This window comes from Anas acuta, chromosome 11, assembly GCF_963932015.1.
Source record: "Anas acuta chromosome 11, bAnaAcu1.1, whole genome shotgun sequence".
Lineage (NCBI taxonomy): Eukaryota > Metazoa > Chordata > Aves > Anseriformes > Anatidae > Anas > Anas acuta.
Window position 1 is genome coordinate 19,598,406 of NC_088989.1, and position 9,969 is coordinate 19,608,374.

The 9,969-nt window shown below is 52.8% G+C and overlaps 1 protein-coding gene and 1 long non-coding RNA gene across 4 annotated transcripts in view; one reads left to right on the forward strand and one right to left on the reverse strand.

The window, feature by feature from the left end:
* PHF2 (PHD finger protein 2) overlaps window positions 1-2,064 on the reverse strand; it is a 95,662-nt gene extending 93,598 nt beyond the window's left edge. For both annotated transcript variants that reach the window (XM_068694090.1, XM_068694087.1), the window contains exon 1: window positions 1,767-2,064. In XM_068694090.1, coding sequence (XP_068550191.1) covers window positions 1,767-1,864 — 98 coding nt within the window. In that variant the 5' untranslated portion in view covers window positions 1,865-2,064. The remainder of the gene's footprint in view (window positions 1-1,766) is intronic.
* On the forward strand, window positions 2,062-6,379 carry LOC137862256 (uncharacterized). 2 transcript variants are annotated; one of them, XR_011100141.1, is made up of 3 exons: window positions 2,062-2,435; window positions 3,546-5,945; window positions 6,205-6,379. It is a non-coding gene; the product is annotated as an uncharacterized lncRNA (long non-coding RNA). The 2 variants fall into 2 exon arrangements; XR_011100142.1 differs by having other exon boundaries at window positions 3,546-5,142.
* Window positions 6,380-9,969: the final 3,590 nt, after the last annotated feature.

The following is a 9,969-nucleotide window of genomic DNA, read 5'->3' on the forward strand; positions in this document are numbered from 1 at the left end:
TTCACGTTTACAAACAGCTTTTTAACCCACTGGTGGCACACCAACCCGAGGGCCACCGCCAGGTTTCTGTACCAGCTTCTCTGCGACAGGGCCAGTTCCCAGGACGCCGCACTTGACCCGGGGCCTGCTCGGCTGCCCGTGACCGCGGTCAGTGCCCCCTGCCCCCGGCACGTAGCCAACACCTCTAATTTAACACCATTTCACCTCTCCGACCACCACCCGCGCCCAGCGCTCGCCCTGTGACAGGCTGCATTTTAATTTTGACCGTGACTCTGTCTCTCCCCGCCCCGCCACCCGGCTCCTCAGCCCCTCTGCCGACTTCCCCATCGCTCTCAGAGCGGAAGGAAAAGAGAATAAAAATGTAAAAAAAAAAAAAAAAAAGGAAAGAAAGAAAAAAGCGAAACGCTCCCGAAGTTCAGTTTCGCGGCGTTAACTCGCGCGCGCTCGCTCTGCCATTGTCTCCCGCACAAAAGCCGCCTGCGCCTGCTTTCCATGACAATGCTTCAGGGGAGAGCCGGGGCGAGAGCCCCAGCCCGCCTTTGTCCGCCCCAAACGAGCCCCCTCGGAGGGGCTGCAGCCCTCGGCGGCGGCCGGTGGGGCGGCCGGGGCCGGTCACAGGCGGGCGCCCATTGTCCGGGGGCCGCCGGGGCTCGGCGCCACACGGCGGCGGAGGGACCGGGGGAGGGACGACCGGGGGGGGGGGGGGGACCGGGGGGACCCTGCTCGTCCCCGCCGAGGCGGGGGCGCCCTGCCCGGCCCTGCCCGGCCGAGGGGCGGGCTCTCTGCCGCCGGGGTCTTCCCCGCCCGGCCGCGCCCCGCCTCGGGGCCGTCGCTCCCCGGTTGCGGAGGGGCTTCCCCCCTCGGCGCGGCGGAGCCAGCGTGGCCGCGCTTCCCCTCCGCCAGGGCGCGTGTGGAGCCCGGCCCTCAGCGGCGGCGGCGCCGCGTCCCCCCCGTGCACACACACACACAGACACACACACACACACATTTATACACATGATACACACATATACGCGCACACACACACACACACACACCTCCCTTCCCTCAGCCCTCGCCCTGCCCCGCCGCCGCCCGGCTCGCCCCGCCAAGGGTTAAGGCGAGAGGCCGGCGCGGCGATGGCAGCAGCCCTGTCAGAAACACCCGCTGGGTGCCGCGGGGTGGTGAGGAGAGAGAGAAAAAATAAAATACATTTAATAAATAAATAATAAATAAATAAATAAATAAAAAGAGAGAAACCCCCCCGCGCGGGGGCCCTGGGCTCCGTGCGGCCGAGCCCGCTGTCAGGGCGGCCGAGCCCCGGGACGCGCCGCCGCCGCCGAGCCGCTCCTGCGGGCGGCCGGGGGGAGCCGCGGGGCCCCGCTGAGCTCCGGGCCCCGCAGCAGCGGCCCCCGCGGCGGGGCGAGCGCGGCCCCCGCTCGGCGGCTGCCCGCCCCGGGGAAAGCACAATAGCCCCCCCACCCCAGTGACACCGGAGCCCCGGGGAGAAAGGGGGGGGGGGGGGGGGGGCTTTGTGAGGAGAATTGAGCGAAATTTACAAAACAAAACAAAAAAAAAATACAACAGAGGGAGAGAGAGAGACGGGGGCAGAGTGGCTCCTCCTCCTCCTCTCCAAAAAGGCCTGTTGGAAAACTGCACACGGCAGCGGCTCCAACGGCACCGTCTCCCTCGCTCTGCCCTGGAGAGAGAAAAGGAGGCGAAAGGCACCGAGCGAGAGGGGGGGATCGCGGCGAAAGGGGGGAAAAGGCCCGATCTCTTTGTGTTACCTGCCGTGAAACCAGTCCTTGCAGGCATCGCATTCAATCATGAAGCGGGTTACGTCGTAGGGCAGCCTACAGATGCAATAGACGGGCACCGTCGCCATGTTAGCTCCCTTCAAAACAACGCTGGACTCCCAGACAAGCGAGCGGGGCTCGCTGCGGCTCCTGCCGCTAGGTAGCTTTTGCTGCTTCTCCTTCCAAAATGCCAGCAAATTTGCAATGTCGAGAGACGGAGCGGGGAGGGGGGGGGGGGGGAAGGGGGAAGAAAAGAAGGGGGGGGGGAAAAATCAGATAATGCAATTACGGCTCCTCAAGGGCGAGCGAGCAATGTCAGAAAAATAATAAAGGGCTTCGCAAAGTTTGGCTGCATGGTTCCTCCGGCTCCGCGAGCGCCGACCGACCGGACTGGGGCTTTTTTGTTGTTGTTGTTGTTAAATGATTATTATTCAAAATGTTTGGCGAAATGCATTATATTGCATGCCCCCTGGTGACAGTACAGTACCGAGGCTTTTCATAAACACTCCGAAATGTAGCCCTTTCCTTGTAATGTCCTTACGTCAGCTTGCAACATTGCAATATTTCCTCTGCTGGGGCTGGGGCGGGCGGCGGCGGGGGAGGCGAGGCGAGGCGAGGCGAGGCCAGGCGGCAGCTCCGCTCCGCTCCGCTCCGCGCCGGGTGAGTTCGGGGGGCTCCCGGGGCCCCAGGGGGGTCGCCTTGTGCCTGGGGCTCTCCCCGGTGCGGTGCCCCGGGAGGGACTTTGTAAAGTGGCCCGGGAACGGCGGGGGGTGCCCAGGGATGGGGGCAAGAGGGAGAGACCCCCCCCCCCCGGTGCCCCCCAGCACCCCCCGGTGCCCCCCGTCCTGCAGCCGGGCTCGGACGCCCCCACCCATGGGCAGCTCTCGCTCCGCGGCCAGGTGCGGAGCATCCGCGCTTCCAAGCGGTTCGCAGCCGCCGTGCTGCCCCTCGGCTGACAGGACACCCCGCTGGGTAGCGCCCTGGGGGTGGTTAGGGGCCTCTGGGCACAAGCTGCACGTGTGTTGATTTATATTAAAAAAAGAAAAAATATATATATAAATGGCCTGTTAGTTGTTTGGAGTTATTGCAGTGCGTGTGAAGGTACCTGCCTCTGCGTGTGCTGGTCCGGTCACCACGAGCCACGGAGCAAGCAGGGCTGCTACAGCAGAGGTGAAAATAAACACCCTGTGCCTGCAAAGCACCGACCCAAAGCCGGCAGGTATGGGCTCCGTGCTGTGGGGTGCCCCTTGGACACCCCTGCGTAGCCCCAGACTACAACTGCCCACAGACACCGGCTGCCTCATGGACAGAGAGCAGTAAACAGGGGGGGGCAAAGGCAAAATTTGAACCCAGATTGAGAATGCAGGACCTCAATTTCCCCAACACCTAGGCTCCAAACAGCTGTTGGGGTGGTTAAAATAGTCACACTTTGGGATGTTTTGCTGGGATGTACACTGAGTGTGTTTGATAGCCACTGGCACACTTCTCATAGATGTGCGAAAACTTCATAAAATAGTCACAAAGAGTCCCAGAGTCCCACCTGACCTGTGATTGCCAGTTACAATTGATTTGGTGTCTTGAATCCATCTCATTTGAGGGACAGGGGGATATATCTATTTGTTAACAGATAAAAAATAAAATAAAAAATGGACACCTTTCTGTTTTTTCAGCAGTCTGCAAAAATCATCAGAAATCACCTGTAGTAGACAAGGGGAATTCAAGGGCCCAAATAACTTGAGCTCTTTTTTTTTTTTTTTTTTTCCCTTGCAGAGATAAGGCCATTGTCGGCACAGGCAGAACCTGTCTAGGCCAATTGAAGAGACACCGTCAAAATTACTTGCCTTGCCCATCAAATTTACATGCCACAGCAATGACTTTCAGTCAGTGTTCATGCAGAGCTACATTGAACTAGTGTCAGAAATTACATTCCTGGGTCTACCATGAATGTTTACAAGTGAAACCAAATTTCTAGCATAGCTCAAGGTGTGGTAACGCAGGGCTAAGTTTATAGGCCTACATTTTACATCATGACTCAGTTGTTTTGAACGACATTTTGAGGCACACAAAGGGGCCTATTTTCCTCATTATGCCGAGTGGTATAAGGATCTTGTCCTCTAAAAATCAGACCCCTTTTAACTTTGAATTGATTTATCATGATTTTAATTGCTTGGGGTTTCAACCAGAAAAGAAGAGCGAGTCTAGGGGGATACACATGATGAGGAGACAAGGCCCAGAAAACCATCACAAGAGCTACGCGGGCTTTTATAGGATCCCCTCTTCACCACCTGAACATGCCAACCACATCCATCAGAACCTCTCAGCTTTGCAGGAAAGGTTTAGGTAGAACTTCTGTTGATTTTGATAACCTTTAGTATTATGGGACAGTCAAGCAAAAATTGTTTTCTTGCTTCCGCACACTAGAAAGGCATGCAACTGCAACCTGGAGTGCCTTGTTCCTGCTTTATGAGCTACCAAACCCATATGTTCTGTGAAAAATCACATCCTCGTTGCCTTTCTTCAAGTTCCACAAGCATCTCCATGAAAGCAGTCCTATTTCCAAAGCACCACCTGAGATTCTAGCATCAGCACGTCTCCACTGCAGCCACTGGGGAAAGAAACCATCCTAAAACTGCGGGGACTTTGGTGGCCACAACAAAGGGTGGCTGGGCTGCACGAGGGTGTAGCCAGACGCTGCTCCACAGACGCGGTCTGAGCAGCGTGAGGCTGCTCCACTGTCCCTTGCTGCTCTCCGCTCCAGCAGCAGAGCGGCGCCACCAGCACAAGTGTTTGTGTGAAGTTGGTGTGGTTGTCTGACGGCGTGCCGGAGGCTGCTGGAGCTGACACTGCCAAAACTGCATGGAAACAAGTTAGGGGAGAGTTGGATGCTCTGTTCTGGCAACTCAGACGTTGTATAATTCATTTTGCAGGGATTAGCATATAAAGAAACTAATTGGTGAGGTTGTCCCGTTGTTCTGAGTTTTTCTGTAGACCCAGGAGCTGTGCAAGGAGGGTGCTTGGCTGGTCTCATGCAGGGAGGAGCGAGTTGTGGAGCGATGCTGAGATGCCTTAACCTAACATAATTTGATCACCAAGTTAACATGTTCTAAGTTCTGAAGCAAGTTTTTAACAAATATTTTTAAAATGGTAGGAAAACAACAACAGCAACAACCACCCAGCAGCATAAGCCCAAACAGCTGCCTGGAAAACACCTGCATGGTGACAGCGGACTCTGCGGACAGGATGCTCACAGCAGCCTAGCTGTAGGCCGAGCTCACACAGCGCTAGGAGCCGGGGGGCTACCACACACAGAGATCTGCTGCCATCTTTGAGCTTCTGGAAGGGGATGAGATTTTTCTGGAGTATTCAGGTGATCCCGGAGCACAAGGCTCACCAGCTGTGACATTCTGAATTACCTGGGCACTTCTGAGGAGCCTCCATCTGCTCTTTGATTGCAACCAGTAAACACTCACAATACTCAGCTCTCAGGTCCCTGGCCTGGTAAGGCACACAGAAAAGGCTCTGACTTGATCACCAGCACAGAGGGAAGTTCTTTATTACCATTACCATTTTTTGAGCTTTCCAGTTTTTCCTCATTATCATTTTGTACTTCCTATAGATTTCCTCTACAGTGGTACATACAAGGTCCCTCTCTGTAGCTTTCGACACATTGTCCCTGGAGTTATTTCACTGCTAGTGTAAAGAAGTAAACCACATTAACTTTTTTCCCCTTCGACCATATCTGCTCATTAAGTAAATGTTTACAAAGAAGATATCTATGAAACCAACCTTGAAACAACAGGGATCACTGAGCTTCAGCAAGAGAGGAGCTAGTTGGTGACAGCGTACGTCCCTTCCAGTTTTCCTCATCTGATACCAGATCTCCTTGTTACATTAATTGGTTAGATCTCAAGAAACACTATGCTGTCTTCTGAAAACATACAGCTGAGTTAAGAATCTGAACAGAGAACTTACACACACTGTCTCCCGTGATTGTTCAGCCCTGCCATGGGCAGAAGTGGAGGCCAAGTGAGATAACAGTGGGAACCAACCTGCAGGTCTAGCATGGGCACAAGCGGTCATGCAGCACACAAAGCGCCAGGGCTGTCCTGCGGGGAACTTTACAGTAAATACACAGAGGCAGCAGTTCAAATGCTGTAATAAAACACCCAAGTAAACCCCAATTCCAAACCAGGGGGAATAATGAGATATGCCGTTTGAAGCAAGGCAGTCAAGAATGTAAACAGCATCTGTAATTTAAAAATCATTGAAATTGTAATAGGAGACTAGGTTAAAAGGGCCTTTCATGTAGCAAATTAGCTTAAAGATCTAGCTAAAGAATTTATTTCGTATTCATAACAGTTAACGCAAATTGCATTATCAGTCCATACATGTACCTTTCGACTCACTTTTCCTTTGCCTCCTATTTCAGCACACAAGCTCATGTTACACCGAACCTTGACACAAGGAAGCTACTTCATTGGGCATCAGCATTGTACTGACAGTAAAACTGTGTCTTCAGCATGGCTTACCAGAATCTGCAGGATTCATAAAACCTGAACTTTGACCACCATCTCTGATGTCAATAAAAACTTACCAGCTTTTTTTGTACAAGGTTTTAAGATTTCAAATGCATTGTTTGGAGGAAAAGATTCTAATAATTCAGAAAATCACCAGTAGTCCTCCCTCCCACCCCCCACTCTTCCTGGTATTCCTGTGCCACTGCTGCAGCATGGGGAGCCCCAGAGAGGGCAGTAGGATAGAAGAGCAACCATCTGCCTTGCAGCATCACCCTGACCACGTCCTGCAGCCTTTCAGGTGTGCTGTCAGATGTGCTTGTTGAAGTATATACATTTATTAGCCAAAGCCTCCTTCAATTTAATGAACATTGGGTACAGAAATATTTTTGAGGTGTTTGTTGTTTGTGTTTTACAGCAGGACGTAAACTAGTGGAATGGCTGTCACATTTTACTGAGCTCAGTGACAGAAGCAAACATTTAATTCAGCAATATAAATACTTCCATTAAACATAGTCCTCGCGTTTAGAGCCCAGGTGGCAAGAAGCATCACACTAGCTATGCCTTTTCTCTCACCACAGACATTACATGTGCAATACTTCATCAAACTTAATTTTCAGGAGGATAGCTTAAATACGAAAAATTAAAATAAACATCAAAGAAGCACACCATCCCCACTTGGGCTGTGGCAAGAGCAAGGGGAGGACAGTAAATGAGGGCTGAGCCTCAGAGCAGCCTCCCGGGTCAACCTACCACCTCTCCATCACTGGTTGTGGACTTTGCCAATTCCTACAGGCCACATCCTCCAACATGCAAAGCACCCAGTCAAGTAGTGTTATATCGACCTGCTTTAACTCATCAGAAACACTTGTGTAAGTGAGACAGGCGGCTGGTGAAGGGGTTGGACTGGGAGGCCCCAGTGCAGGGGCTTCACCGCCCACCCTCCTGCTCCAGCCTTTGCTCTGTAACCCCTCACACACGGCCTGAGAAGCAGCCTGGCTCCCCACAGACAGGACAGCAAACCAAAGCAGCGACCCAGCTCCTCGCCTGGACAAGCGGGAAGCTGTGCTGGCGTGAGCCAGAGGAGAAGCCAAATCTCCACACACCTCGCAGCCGAGGGGCCTGCAGCTTGCAGAGCCTCACTGCGAGGACCGCACGTCCACTCCACTTCGAGCCAGCTGCTCCTGGGCCACAGTCTGTGAGCTGGGCAACACATCTCCCAGCACGTTCGTTGGGCTGTGGTCACACTTTGCCCAGTGTCCAAGTTCCACACACCCTGGAAGGCCCCTAGTGCTCAGGAAGCGTTGGCGGAGGCTGCGGTGCGGGAGGCAGGCAGGCCCAGCACGGTTGTGCTCGGCAGCCCTCTGCAGGCACCGCGGGCGAGCGAAGCAGCGGGAGCTCAGGCACTCGTTTGCACTCACAAACAAAAGCCTGAGGCTTGGTACTCCTGCACATCCCTCCCCTCTTCCATGCGCCCTGCAGTCATTGCCTCTTTCATATGTCCTGGTTAAATTGGGTTTCTACTCTCTAAGGAAACAGCCAATTTATACAGGCAGGACAGAGCAGCTGTATCTGCCAGTCTGGATTTACAATACCTCCCCTGGCAAATCGTCATAATCTCAGCTACAAGTGTGATTCAGCTGGCACACCACGAGCAGGGCAGCAGCATTCCCACAGGCAGCAGGAGCTGCTGAAGAGGAGCCAGAGTTGCCACCTACAGCACAAGCCAGGAGGCTTCCCTCACGACTCATCTGCTGGATGAAAGCAGCAGCAATCTGTCCCGCTCCCTCCCTGAAAAGGCCTTGCTTCACCCAGTGCTTGGTACATCAAAGCACCCACAGCATCCATGAGCCCCCAGGAAAAGCAGCCCAAATACATCAGTGCAGACACAAAGCTAAAGTCAGAGCAGAGTCCACAGCCACTGATGCAAATAAGAATGAAAACACAAGAAGAAAGGGAAAAATATGTTTTCATTTATTTTTTTTTTTATTATTTTTAATCCTTTGTTGCTCTTACGGTTGGTTCTTGGAGCAATGGGCTGCATGGACAGACTGCTTGTCACTGTCACCAGAGGACTGCAGGAGTCACCAGCAAGAGCTGAGGTGTGAGGCGCACCAAGCAGAAAAACGATCAGAAGAGGTTCAGCTGCAATCTCTAGAAATCAGTACTTGGTTGCCAACTCTTCTGCTCTTCTGGGAAAAGCCACATTCTGGAGGGATAATGCCCCACCTCACCCCCAGGTCACCCTCAGGGGCAGCAGAAACTTCTCAGGGCCAGCAGCAACCTCCTTCACCCAGCTGCAGCTCTGCCCAGCACACGAAGGCTGCAGGGCCAGGCTGTGGCTTCCAGAAGTGCTTTGTAAAAGTGATTTTGGCCAGGGTTACTCAAGTAACGTGGCCACTGAGGAGCTTCATGCAAAATGTTTTTATAAACATTTAAACCATTTGTAAACAAGATTTCATAACTTGGCAGTCGTACTCGTATTTTGTTATTTTCACCCAAAGCATGCTGCTGTGCTGAGAGCTGCCTTCTGCCTCCATCCATTACGATATCAGAGTCCAAGGGGGAAGTTGCAATGAAGACTTGATGCTTCTCCTGCATTTTATTTTGGAATTTCTTACTTGTGCTTACAAGGGTCACTTGAGGTTGTTTCATCCGTAAAGGTGGATGTATCCTGGTCAGGAGGCACACCACAGGGCACTACACTTTGTCACAAGTGCTGTAACTGCACCACTATGAAACAAGCTGAGAGGCAACAGGAATCTGCAGCACTCCTGCTACTCTGTAGCACCCACCCCAACTTTTACTTTATATTTTCAGGGTTCTCTCACGTGATTTTTTTTTCTTTATATTGTCAAACTCATTCCCTCATGTTTTTTGTTTATATTGTCAAATTCATCTGCATAGCTACATGAGGACAGATGTGACTACAGCCAGGAACCAGGCCCACCCTTCACCACAAAGCACACCTAGGCTTAAACACCAAACCAACAATTCATTACAACCCCACAAAACATTCAAAACTGCACCTTCTCCTGCCAGAGCAACCAAATCCCTCCTGGCACTGACATCTCTCACTTGCATATTAAATGCTCACCCCTGCCAACCTCAGCACACAGCCTGGTCCCTGAAGGAAGGAGGCCATCCATGCCTGGTGATTGCAGACCAGGCTCACCTGGGGGCACCCAGCCCATGCTTCTCTTCTCACAGGCCTGCCATGGTGATAATGAGGTCTGCTTAATTGCTTATTACATTGCCCTTCCTTTTGCCTCGTCTCTAGGCTGCAGGTGGGCTGAGAGAAAGGGCCGTCCTATGGCACCAGGCAAGGCTGTGCTACAAAAGCTCTCCTTCCCCCCTGCCTGACTTCCCTTCGGGCTGTTGCACTTTCTGCACTTGGCTGTGTACTGCTGCATTGATCCGATCCAGCTTTAGCTCCACAGCTCACCTCCTGTAAGGAGGCAAAAATGGGTCACAATGAGGCCTCCAGGGCCTGTGGAGAGCCTGGAGGGAGCGGAGCAAAACTTGCTGCACATGCAGGAGGACAGGGGCTATTATTCTACTTGTAGTAGTCACAACTATTGGTGCAAAATACCACTGAAATGGCTGTGAGGGTTGCGCTGGCCCTTCTCAACACCCCACCGGCTGGCTGTTCCCATCAGAAGGCCCTGAGTCTGCCTGGT